General features: G+C 46.9%; 1 protein-coding gene across 1 annotated transcript in view; it reads right to left on the bottom strand.

The window, feature by feature from the left end:
• The window catches only part of vps13d (vacuolar protein sorting 13 homolog D), a gene marked incomplete at its 3' end in the record, with an annotated part of 91,173 nt that extends 79,572 nt beyond the window's left edge, over positions 1-11,601 (bottom strand). The window contains exons 1-4 of the mRNA XM_030117833.1: positions 11,197-11,601; positions 6,714-6,854; positions 4,370-4,447; positions 1,066-1,256 (exon numbers count right to left, since the gene is read on the bottom strand). Coding sequence (XP_029973693.1) covers positions 1,066-1,256; positions 4,370-4,447; positions 6,714-6,810 — 366 coding nt within the window. The remainder of the gene's footprint in view (positions 1-1,065; positions 1,257-4,369; positions 4,448-6,713; positions 6,855-11,196) is intronic.
• Positions 11,602-13,244: the final 1,643 nt, after the last annotated feature.

The raw sequence follows: 13,244 nt of genomic DNA, 5'->3' as shown, positions 1-13,244 counted from the left end.
AAGTAGAGGACATGAGAGCTCATGTGCTTCTTGCGCTAACAGCAAACACGACACGGTGCAAGGCCACATGTATTCAAACCGTGTGAGAGCTCATCCTGGGCAGATGCTGCCTTCAGCAGAGACTATTTGGGCAGTTTGAGCTCTGAAGGAATGTGCTCCCCATGCTTCGGCTTTCTCCTAACCCACTTGTTTTTGTTTGTTGGTTTGGTTTCCTTATTTTGTTCCAAATGACAGAAATGGGCCGTGGTGACAGATTTGTTTAAGTCCCGACTTCAAGTCTCTCAAAGTGTCCAGCTGCACGTCATGTGACAGGTTATTACTGATTCACCTGTTTCAGACCAGAGTGCAGGGCATTAAGGTAATTTAACCAACAGCGCCTCCTGCTGGCCTGACAGATAAACAGGTGACTCTGGCTATTTTTTTAAGATGAGACAATCCAATGTGATTAAATTCATCTTTGATGGACTGAACCATTCACATGAAAGCTGAATGAAGCGATCGGATCGATGTGCAGGTTTATATAGATGTGTACAGGAACCTGCAGATGAGGATTATCATCTCATTCAGAGTATGGATTAATCCCATCATGCTTTGCACTGAGGTAACCACTTCCAACCCTTCCTCTCAAGTCAAAAAACTAAAACAGAAATGAACTTAAACACAGAAACCTCTGTATCAGAGTCTGACCAGACGAGCACAGAGGTCTGTCTCCACGCTGCATCCTGCTGTGACAGACCAACATACACCTGAGACAACAGGAAGTGAGCCCATGTGCTGGTTCCATGGGAAACAGTTACTCCACCTCCAACCAGTCCACTGTCATTTCAACTGGACTCAACCAATCGAGTCAGACTGAGGTCTTTACATGGAGTTTTAATCGAATTAGTAACCTCAGAATGCTGTTTCAACGAGCTGCACAGATTTGATGAGGAAGAATAAGTCTTAAGTATGTTGAGACCAGAACCAGAACTAGACTGATGCAGGACAATGTGTTTGTGCTTCATTTGTGAGCAGCGGTGGGACAGAAAACAGCTGATGTCACTTCCTGCCTGTCCATCCACCCACCCTGAACCTGTCCTCCAGAGCCCTGAGGAGGAGCTTCTTGCGCTGGCGCTCCTCCTCCCTCTCCTCGTCTCCGTCGTACTCCAGCAGCTGCACGGGGCCGATGATCAGGTTGAGCTGGGACATGGAGATGACCCAGGGCTCACTGTGGGGCCGGTAGAAGGGGATCCGCAGGGTGATCTTACCAATGAAACCTGGCGGCAAATGAATATGAAGGAAGCACAAGATGAAGCTGGTCCAACATCAACATGGAACTGAAACACCTGAGATACTCCAACCAAGTGCTACAATATATAACCGCACCTTCTCACACACCTCATCAGAGCAGCCTGCTGCACAACAAAAAGAACAGTCCGTTTGCCACATTTCCCTTCAGCACGTTTCTGCCCTGCTGATTTGATCTGGAGGTCACAGTTCACCTGGTTTTGACCTTTACGTATGGAATAACCAAGGCCAGAATGAGTCTATCTACTTAAAGGAGCACAGCGCAGTTTGCTCGTTTTATGCGAAACACCGACCCCTGCAGGCCTTAGGCGTAACTGCAGCTTAGTGAAAAGCTCGTGTCTGTGGCTTGTGCCCATGTACGTGCACAGAAGAGGGGAACTCCTTCCTCGCTCTTTTAGCAGCGCTCCAGTAAAATGTAAGTTTCTTCTGCCTGGTGGGTCTGTGCTGGAGCTGAGGCAGTGCTAGAAGCCGGTCTGTTCTTACTTTCTGGAAGCTCCATCCTCAGTACTGCTCAGTTGCTGCTGCTAAGTGTCTGGCGGAGTAATGGCGGACAAAGCGAAACCTAAGGATTACCAGGCCAGCGGGAGGCGCATTACGTCAGGCTCAGAGCGATTCGTACCCGAGTCACTCATACTGCTGAGCCTTCAGTGCCCTGCACAGGAAACTAGGAGCGACTGCGATCTTGCAGAAATAGCTCTTGCTGCCCATCAGGCAAAGGTGAAAACGTGTGTGGGTGTGAATAATTGATCATTTAATATTTAAAACTGCGCTGGACCCCTTTAATATGTGTCATTAACCACCGTCTCTCCTGTGGTCCATGAACTCTCTCTCTCTGGGGTATTGGCTAGCTGTGGGTTGGGGGATGTATTTGCATGATCACTGTCACGTGTGTAGGGCTGCAGCTATCGATTATTTTAGTAATCGATTAATCTATCGATTCATTTGGTCGATTAATTGGATATATATATATATATATATATTTTTTTTTTTTTTTTTTTTTTTTTTACATTTCTTTTTATTTTATTTTGGCAAGCATAAAACTCACAACGGACAGAAAAATGAACTACTATCAATGCTTGCAGTAACATTTATTAAACTGCACAAGAACACTCATTGCTAGGATGAACATTGCACTTTAAATTCACAAATTATTTGAATAAAAAATAAATAAAATACCTGAGAGAGGGCTAAGGCCTTACCTTCATTACAAAAAAATGCACATGAAAGCTGATTATTAAAAAACACTTCAAGTACAGCAGGCAAAATTCAGTATTATCAAACAATTCCTGTTGATATTAATTTCTATCTGTCTTCTGCAAAAAACAAACAAAAATAATAAAACTCAGGCTGAGTCCAAAACAGCACATTCACCTTTTTAAACTGACAGCTGCCCTAAAATTTTAAAATGCATTCAAAGGAGGGCAAAACAGTGATTTCAGAATACAGTCACTTTTTTTTTTTTTTTTTTTTTAGCATGGACGTGTTGCTGTTATAACACGCCAGCTCCGCTTGGCAGTGCAGACTTTGCACCGAGCTCTTCCCTGTTTTTCGTTTAAAGTTGTCCCAAACTTTTGACATTTTCTGGCGCTTTCTTTGTTGTGCTTCCTCCTTTTCGCCAGCATTTTCTTCATTCTGCTCTTCAACGCGCTGCGTCCGACGCGTCCGCGTCTCGTTATGGAAAGCCAAAGGAGTCACAATTCGCCACTAATCCAACGCGTCAGATCCTTAAGACGCCATAAAAAACGCCCGTTTTAAAATAAAACGCCGTAAAAAACGCGCGTTTAGACAAATTAAACGCGCGTATTTTACGCCGCTCTTACCGAAGGCTGTAGAACGCCGTAAAAAACGGCCGTTTTAAAAAAAAACGCGGGTTTAAAACCAGCAAAACGTGCATTTTTTACGGCGTTTTATAAGATGTTAATGAGCTCTGCCCGTAAAAAACATGCGTTTTAAACCAGCAAAACGCGCGTTTTTTACGCGTTTTATTTAAAAACGGGCGTTTTTTATGGCATCTTAAGGATCTGACACGTTGGATTAGTGGCGAATTATGACTCTTTCGGCTTTCCATATCTCGTGGCTGGTGGAACGCGCGTTCCCATTTGTTTTCAATTGTATTTTGACGCAGCTCCATTTCTCGCGTCGTTCCACCGCTGTGCTCCACCTGCCTGCTCCGACATGTCCGTGCGGCTCACACTCTCGTGCGGAAACATGCTGCGCTTCAGTTCCGGGCGCTACACGCTGGCGGTTTCACGGTAGTTTCACTGTACACAATTAATAAACGAATCCTCGAAGCAACAGAATTTAATTCGAAGCTTTTTTATAATCTAATTATTGGATTTATTCGATGAATCGTTTCAGCCCTACACGTGTGCACGATCAGGCTGATCTTTGATCCCTCTTCACGTTCTGCCTGTGGACTCAGTTCCTTGTTGTCTTGTGGGCTGTTAGACTAATGGCTGTCTGGGTCAGGTCTCTCCTGATGCTCTGCTTTGTAATTTAACACCTGGGTCCTCAGCTTCACGTCCCAGATCACGACCAGCTGTGCTCTCTAACTGCAATCTGTAGGATGTTCTCTGTGTTCAGGTTCTGGAGGGTGGGTTCTCACTGAAGGATCTCTGTATCTTGCACTCTCTTCCTTCTCTACACTGTTTGTTTGTTTGTGTGTTCGTTTGCTTGTTTTCTTTTCTCTCTGTCTCTTGTTGTCTTTCTGTCCCCCTGTCAGTTCCAGCAACATCATGTACCAGAATTCCAATAAAAATCAAATCAAGTTAGGAATCATACTGTCAAGAGAAGTTTTATTCCTATAAGCTCCTCTTGGAAGAGCAGATCTGTCTGGAACCTCCCAGCAGCCAGACCTCCATTCTGCTGCCTCCACGCTGGATGCTGGATGAAGTTTGGTTTACTAACAACTGATGTTGAATGGTTCACCACTGATATTCAGCAAAGCAGCAGAGGTTTCTACTGGAAGTGCAGTGAAGGATACCATCATGCTTTTTTAATATAAAGTTCACAGATGTCCAGCAGGAGTGTGTTTAAGGTCGAAGCACTGACAGCGTGACCTGAAGCCTGCAGTCCAGCTCACCTGCTTTGACTTCAAAGGGCAGGTCAAACTCTCGGAGGGCGTCCTTTCTCAGAGGGAGGTTCTCCAGCTCCACCGCTCCTGCAAACAGCAAGCAGAACCATGAGAGCTGCTTTTCTTCAGATCTGTTGGTACCAGGCCAGCTAGAATCTCCACACTGCGAGTCTGAAATGAACACTGAGCAGTGACCGCAGCTGGAAAACCCCGTCAGCCAGCAGAGCAGGGGTCTCAAACTTATGGCCCAAGGGCCAACAGCAGCTCAGCACAGGCTTCAATCCGGCCGCAAGTTGTGAAGAAGAATGGAAACAAGACAAATAAGACTGTTTTTGGCATTTCAACGTTTCTCCGACACGACTGATAATATCTCTAATACGTTGTATTTTTCCTCCGCAGGACCTGAGCTGAGCCGTCGGTTGTGAACTCTGCAGGAACCTGCTAATAGTCAATCAGTAATTCTTTAGGAGGGACTTTGTCCAAAAAGAAATCATGTGGCCAAACTTCCGACAGGGAGGCCGACATGACACTGAACTGGGAATTCAGACCTGCACACCACTTCACCTCTGAAGTCCAGGGAGAAACTTCCACCATCGCTACCCCAGATAAGCAATTCCACTGAGTAGTAAATAAAACTGCAGGCTGGGGTTGGAGTGTGTGGAGTGACACTGGACGGGTCAGGGTCAGGGTTGGAGTGTGTGGAGTGATACTGGACGGGTCGGGGTTGGAGTGTGTGGAGTGACACGGGACGGGTCGGGGTTGGAGTGTGTGGAGTGACACTGGACGGGTCAGGGTCGGGGTTGGAGTGCGTGGAGTGACACTGAACGGGTCAGGGTCAGGGTTGGAGTGTGTGGAGTGATACTGGACGGGTCAGGGTTGGAGTGTGTGGAGTGATACTGGACGGGTCGGGGTTGGAGTGTGTGGAGTGACACTGGACAGGTCAGGGTCGGGGTTGGAGTGCGTGGAGTGACACTGAACGGGTCAGGGTCAGGGTTGGAGTGTGTGGAGTGATACTGGACGGGTCAGGGTTGGAGTGTGTGGAGTGATACTGGACGGGTCGGGGTTGGAGTGTGTGGAGTGATACAGCACGGGTCGGGGTTGGTGTGTGTGGAGTGATACAGCACGGGTCGGGGTTGGTGTGTGGAGTGACACGGGACGGGTCGGGGTTGGAGTGTGTGGAGTGACACGGGACGGGTCGGGGTTGGTGTGTGGAGTGATACAGGACAGGTCAGGTCAGGTCGGGGTTGGAGTGTGAGGAGTGATACAGGACAGGTCAGGGATCGAGTGTGTGGAGTGACACTGGACGGGTCGGGTCGGGGTTGGAGTGTGTGGAGTGATAAGGGACGGGTTGGGGTTGGAGTGTGTGGAGTGACACTGGATGGGTCGGGGTTGGTGTGTGGAGTGATACAGGACAGGTCAGGTCGGGTTTGGAGTGTGTGGAGTGATACAGGACAGGTCAGGTCGGGTTTGGAGTGTGTGGAGTGATACAGGACAGGTCAGGGATGGAGTGTGTGGAGTGACACTGGACGGGTCGGGGTTGGTGTGTGGAGTGATACAGGACAGGACAGGTCAGGGATGGAGTGTGTGGAGTGACACTGGACGGGTCGGGGTTGGAGTGTGTGGAGTGATAAGGGACGGGTTGGGGTTGGGGTGTGTGGAGTGACACTGGACAGGTAGGGGTTGGAGTGTGTGGAGTGACACTGGACGGGTCGGGGTTGGAGTGTGTGGAGTGATAAGGGACGGGTTGGGGTTGGGGTGTGTGGAGTGACACTGGACAGGTAGGGGTTGGAGTGTGTGGAGTGACACTGGACGGGTCGGGGTTGGAGTGTGTGGAGTGATAAGGGACGGGTTGGGGTTGGGGTGTGTGGAGTGACACTGGACAGGTAGGGGTTGGAGTGTGTGGAGTGACACTGGACGGGTCGGGGTTGGAGTGTGTGGAGTGATAAGGGACGGGTTGGGGTTGGGGTGTGTGGAGTGACACTGGACAGGTAGGGGTTGGAGTGTGTGGGGTGATACTGGACGGGTCGGGGTCAGTTAGGGTTATGGATTCATTGACTGATGAATGAGTTAATAGCAGCGTGGGGAGCTGCAGCCTGATGGTGTCCGGCTGTTGCGCTGCTCCCGTTGCGCAGCTCCCTCCCTGCCATGCTTTCTCTTCCAGGTTGTGTTGAGTGTATCAGCAGCTCCAGCAGGATGCACCTTTTTTAATCTTCCTTCATTTTTAACAATTTTAGTTGTTGAAGCTGTTTGGACTCCTTCACAGATTTTGCCATTGTTTTTTTTATTTTGAGCCATTTCAAATAATTTTGCACAAATCATGATCTCCTGTAGGTCTGTGTGTGTGTTGGCCTACCTTTCAGGAGAGCGATGGAGAGCTGGTCTGTGTTCAGGTTGCTCACATATTTGCCCAGGTATGTGTTGAGGACCCAGGCAGCCAGGCCCTCCAGCATGGTCACAGCGGGGGGCGGGGGCTCGTTGGGAGGCTCTTCAGGACCTGATGGACACAACACCAGTCCACTCAGAGACACGTCTGCAAGTCTGACTGCATTCCTAACGTGGAGGCAGCTGACGTCTGACTCGATACAAGAAAGCCACTCAGAAACTGAGCAGGGTCCACCAAGGCGCCAAGACACCAAGGCACTACAGACACACGTGTCTCGCTGTAGTTCTGTCTCATCACTGTACGTCTGGCATGTGTGGCAGAGTCCAGAAACACAGAGAACCAGAGACTGGAAGAGTCCAGAAACACAGAGAACCAGAGAGACTGGAAGAGTCCAGAAACACAGAGAACCAGAGACTGGAAGAGTCCAGAAACAGAGAACCAGAGAGACTGGAAGAGTCCAGAAACACAGAGAACCAGAGACTGGAAGAGTCCAGAAACAGAGAACCAGAGAGACTGGAAGAGTCCAGAAACACAGAGAACCAGAGACTGGAAGAGTCCAGAAACAGAGAACCAGAGAGACTGGAAGAGTCCAGAAACAGAGAACCAGAGACTGGAAGAGTCCAGAAACAGAGAACCAGAGAGACTGGAAGAGTCCAGAAACACAGAGAACCAGAGACTGGAAGAGTCCAGAAACAGAGAACCAGAGAGACTGGAAGAGTCCAGAAACACAGAGAACCAGAGACTGGAAGAGTCCAGAAACAGAGAACCAGAGAGACTGGAAGAGTCCAGAAACACAGAGAACCAGAGACTGGAAGAGTCCAGAAACACAGAGAACCAGAGACTGGAAGAGTCCAGAAACAGAGAACCAGAGAGACTGGAAGAGTCCAGAAACACAGAGAACCAGAGACTGGAAGAGTCCAGAAACAGAGAACCAGAGAGACTGGAAGAGTCCAGAAACACAGAGAACCAGAGACTGGAAGAGTCCAGAAACACAGAGAACCAGAGACTGGAAGAGTCCAGAAACAGAGAACCAGAGAGACTGGAAGAGTCCAGAAACACAGAGAACCAGAGACTGGAAGAGTCCAGAAACAGAGAACCAGAGAGACTGGAAGAGTCCAGAAACAGAGAACCAGAGACTGGAAGAGTCCAGAAACAGAGAACCAGAGACTGGAAGAGTCCAGAAACACAGAGAACCAGAGACTGGAAGAGTCCAGAAACGGAGAACCAGAGAGACTGGAAGAGTCCAGAAACAGAGAACCAGAGAGACTGGAAGAGTCCAGAAACAGAGAACCAGAGAGACTGGAAGAGTCCAGAAACAGAGAACCAGAGAGACTGGAAGAGTCCAGAAACGGAGAACCAGAGAGACTGGAAGAGTCCAGAAACGGAGAACCAGAGAGACTGGAAGAGTCCAGAAACAGAGAACCAGAGAGACTGGAAGAGTCCAGAAACACAGAGAACCAGAGACTGGAAGAGTCCAGAAACAGAGAACCAGAGAGACTGGAAGAGTCCAGAAACACAGAGAACCAGAGACTGGAAGAGTCCAGAAACAGAGAACCAGAGAGACTGGAAGAGTCCAGAAACACAGAGAACCAGAGAGACTGGAAGAGTCCAGAAACAGAGAACCAGAGACTGGAAGAGTCCAGAAACACAGAGAACCAGAGACTGGAAGAGTCCAGAAACACAGAGAACCAGAGACTGGAAGAGTCTGTCTGGAACTGTCTGGAATTGTGGACTATGTGCATTGTTGCTATCGACATAAGGCATGAGCCGAATGAGCAAAATTAACTCCAAGTACAATGATCAAGGGATTCTGCAATTATTGATTTTAAATCAGAATAAACCAGCCACTTCATTCAGAATGACGCTTTATTAGGGACCGAGCCCGAGGGCGAGGTGGCCTCAACTGAGGCCACCTTGCCTGAGGGCAAGGCCTCTATTGTTCTTCGTCCGTTTGTTTCTTATTATTTTACTGACGCACTCAAGCACTAATTTGACCCCCTAAACATGCATGAAAACTCACCAAATTTGGCAGGCACATCCGGACCGGTGGTCCATCTGATAAAATGAAAAAATTAACCCCATAACCCCATCTGCTCCGCTATTTCCCTTTCAAAGTAAAACTCACTCCTCATTTAAAAATTATCTTGTCCGAGACCGTTTGTCGTAGAGACGTCAAAGTAATGCGGCCTGAAAGAGGAGAAGCTTCTCTACAAACGATGTTTCAAACATTCTCAAAAGTCACACGGTGTGGATTTTATCAGCCCTCCAAAATAAAAGTCATATTTTTGGAAAAAATGGCCGCCGCAGCCCGTAGGAATGTCGTAGAGAGATAAAACCAATTGCTCATGTGTTCATCTCATCGAGATCTAAAAATCACCCATTGACACCAATAACCTAAATCCAACAGGAAGTCCACTACTGACCATATATGGGCATGCAGTGCAGTCGACAGCAGCTGTCATTAAAGGGTACATATGATGCTATTTTTCTGTCATGTCATATAGGTCTCTGAAGGCCTAAAACATAGTATTCAAGCTTGTTTACAACAAATTCATCCTTCTTTCAGAGTTTCAGCGATGTAAAAAGTCACTCTCGGAGTCCTTCAGAAGTTATTCAGATCCAACCGATTCAGCAGGGGCCACGGCAATGGAGCTGCAGTGCGGGAAGCTCCATTGCCGTGGCCCCCGCTGAATCGGTTGGATCTAAATAACTTCTGAAGGACTCTGAGCTGCACCATGTCTGTCTGAGTGAGTATATGAGCAGGCACACACCTATAAATAAGGTCCAGGTGTAAAAAAAAAAACGGAGTTGCATGTACTACCTTTCCAAAATAAAAGCAAAGAATTCCTTCAAAAGAAAGGCCCGTTCACAACAGAAAATGAAGTACAGTCATGAAAATGGATGTTTATATAGTACCAAGGTGTTAGCCGGTGATTATGACAGCGTGTACTACCTTTCCAAAATAAAAGCAAAGAATTCCTTCAAAAGAAAGGCCCGTTCACAACAGAAAATGAAGTACAGTCATGAAAATGGATGTTTATATAGTACCAAGGTGTTAGCCGGTGATTATGACAGCGTGTACTACCTTTCCAAAATAAAAGCCCAAAATTCCTTCAAATTAAAAGCCCAATTACAACAGAAAATGAGGTCAAGTCATGAAAATGAATGTTTATGTACTGACAAGGTTCCCGATTACCTAAACTTCAGTGCTAACAGCTAAATGTTAATGGATGAGAGATGCTAACAGCTACATGTTAGCAGGTGGCAGATGCTAACACCTTCATGTTAGTGTATGACAGATGCTAATATCTACATGTTAATGGATGGGAGATGCTAATAACTCCATGTTAGTGGATGAGAGATGCTCACAGCTACATGTTAGTGGATTTGACATGCTAACAACTCCATGTTAGTGGATAAGAGATGCTAAAAGCTACATGTTAGTGGATGGGACATGCTAACAGCTACATGTTAGTGGATAGGAGATGCTAACAGCTACATGTTAGTGGATAGGAGATGCTAACAGCTACATTACAGTGGATAGGAGATGCTAACAGCTACATGTTAGCGGATGACAGATGCTAACAGCTACATGTTAGCGGATGGAAGATGGTAACAGCTACATGTGAGTGGATGGGAGATTCTAACAGCTACATGTTAGCGGATGGAAGATGCTAACAGCTACATTTGAGTGGATGGGAGATGCTAACAGCTACATGTTAGCGGATGGGAGATGCTAACAGCTACATGCTAGCGGATGAGAGATGCTAACAGCTACATGTTAGCGGATGGGAGATGCTAACAGCTACACGTTAGCGAATGACTTATGCTAACAGCTCCATGTCAGCGGATGGGGGATGCTAACAACTCCATGTTAGTGGGTGAGAGGGTGCTGGAAGTCTATGGAGGAGCAGGGTTCCCAGTGACCTGGACTTCGGTCATCAAGGTACGAGGACGGCCTCAGTCGGGCCACCTTGCCAGAGGGCTCGGTCCCGTCCAATGCCGCTTGCGGCTTTAATTCAGAATAATCTGTTTCATTCAGAATCGGGGTTTTCCAGGTGCTTTTGAAGCAGAATGAAGCTTTTCTTGGAATTAAAACTCATGTGAAGGTGGCCGGGTCCTGCTGTGGTCCCCCCTCTGAACCGTCTCACTGTCAGCAAGCAGCCCTGCAGCAGCAACTCCAGCCCGACGACACACACACACACACACACACACACACACACACACACACACACACACCAAACAAGAACACACACACTATCACTTTTTTTTTTTTTTTTTAACTATTTTTACTATCACTAACACTAAGGACAACACGTACATGAATACACACGCGCGAACAAACAAACAATCTCTCACACACACACACACACACACACACACACACACACACACACACGACCAAAAAAACCCCACCACACTCATGAACACACGAACGAGCACACACACTCACCGCCGGGCCCGGTGGCAGCGTCACTCGGACAGCTCCGGTCCCATGTCTCTCTGCGGCCGCCCCTCCACAGTCTGTCCCGCCAGAGTCGCTGTGGACATGAACCGTGGACCGTCCTCAGATGATCCGGCAGGACCCAGAACCACTGTCGGCACCGGCTCCACACACTCAAGCAGACGCGGCTCGGTGTCTCCGGGACAAGGTTGTCCCCGTTAGCCGCTCGGCTACAGCTAGCCTCCGGCCGGGAGCTCCGGGCTGGAGGCGGCTCACCGCGCGTCTCGCTGTTCCAGAAGGGCAGACTTGGTCCTGACCGGGCACTCGACTGGCTATCGTGAACTGTGTACTCCAAGAAGTGTCAGTCTTCTAGTAAATAAACACTTCCGAACAACACAGGACGTCCAACGCACTTTTCCGGTCACGTGACAAAACAACCGACGCTTCTTCTTCCTCCTCCTCTTCCTTTCCGGCAGTCTGGAGACCTGTCGGCACTCTGCTGCCCCTCGCAGGTCTTTTACAGTAGTTCAGGTTAAACCTTCCTGGTGTTCCATATCCAGCTGTGGCCTGCTGGTGACCGAATGGCTCGACTGTTGTTACTGCGAGCAGCAGCAGATGTGGAAAAGCTGGTGAATGCCGTTCCACAACATTTACAGTAAAGTTTCAAACTGTGTTACCTTTTGTGACTGTTTTATTCTGTTCTATCCTTGTTTTATGGACATGTGTCAGGTCGTGACTGTCACCCAGCTGCTTCTTCTGCTGCACGCATGATACAGTCGCATTGGGGTCCTGACACGTCACCGAGGGGGCGGGGCTACACCTTGGTCCCACCTTCTCAGCTGTAGATCAGTTTCCATAGTTACTCTGATGGTGCTCAGCTATAAATCAGTTTCCATAGTTACCTATAATTACTAAATCTTTGATTGTATTTCTTTCTTGTCTTCTTTTCTCTAGTCTGCAGAAATATGCTGAACTTCTCTCTCCTTCCTCGATCCACTTTGCTCTGGACCTGACATAGGCTCCTTTTGCTTTGTGGATGTAAATGTTGTCTAAGGGAGAGTGCAGTAAGATTAATTTTTGTTTTTCTTGTTCATTCAAAGAATGTTTATTGTAAGTATTATGAATTTCTTGTATAATATCAAATTCTTTTTGTTTATTTTCCTCGCCTTATAGTTTTGCTGTGTGATATGGATATGTGGTGTACTTTGTATTTTAGAAATTCCCATGTTTCACTGTAAGATTGAAGCGCAGTATCTTTGAAAATATCTTCTATATAGTCCTTATTACATCCTGACAATAGTGCACCTTTCCTAAAAGATTTGAGTTAAATTTCCAATAACCTTTATTCCTCCTACTAATATTTATGGGGGAAATAGTTAGTTTGAGCATACAATGATCGGTAAGCAGTGCAGCAGTAATTGAGCAGTTGATATCAAATGCAGGTGTAAATTCAGAAAAACCCCAAAGTCTAATCTGGATTTGATGGTTCCATCTGGTCTGAACCATGTGAAGATTTGTTTGTCTGGATTTTGTATACGCTGTATGTCATTTAGTTGGAAATCATTACAGAATTGTGACAAAGCGCAATTAAACTGCTGACTTTGGAATCTTGAATGTTGCCTGTCAAGCCATTCATCAATTACCATACTGTAATCACCACCTAGAATAATTTCACTGTTGATATAAGTTTGAGATGGTTTTTTGAGCATGTTAGTCAGTTCTGTAATCAATTGTTTATTCTGGTTGAGGTTATTATGACCATAGAGATTTCTTAGAATCAGGAATTGGTTGTTTGTTTCAAAAATCCAAATTATCCAGTGACCTGAAGAATCCTTTTTAGTAGAAATATAACTGATCTGTTTGTGCCATAACTAAAGTATATTTTGTCACCCCATTGGTTGGACCTTATTTTTTTCATCTTTGTCATTGCTGTGGGTTTCCTGGATTAAATAGCAATGTGCTTTTTCATTTTTGAGAAATAAAAATGTAGCTTTTCTCTTAAAGCTAGGGTTGGCGATCTTGGAAAACTAGCGTTAGCATGTAGAATCTCCCCAAGG

Source organism: Salarias fasciatus, chromosome 20, assembly GCF_902148845.1.
Source record: "Salarias fasciatus chromosome 20, fSalaFa1.1, whole genome shotgun sequence".
Classification (NCBI taxonomy): domain Eukaryota; kingdom Metazoa; phylum Chordata; class Actinopteri; order Blenniiformes; family Blenniidae; genus Salarias; species Salarias fasciatus.
The sequence above is the reverse complement of the archived record's forward strand: the minus strand, read 5'-3'. Positions and strand labels throughout refer to the sequence as shown.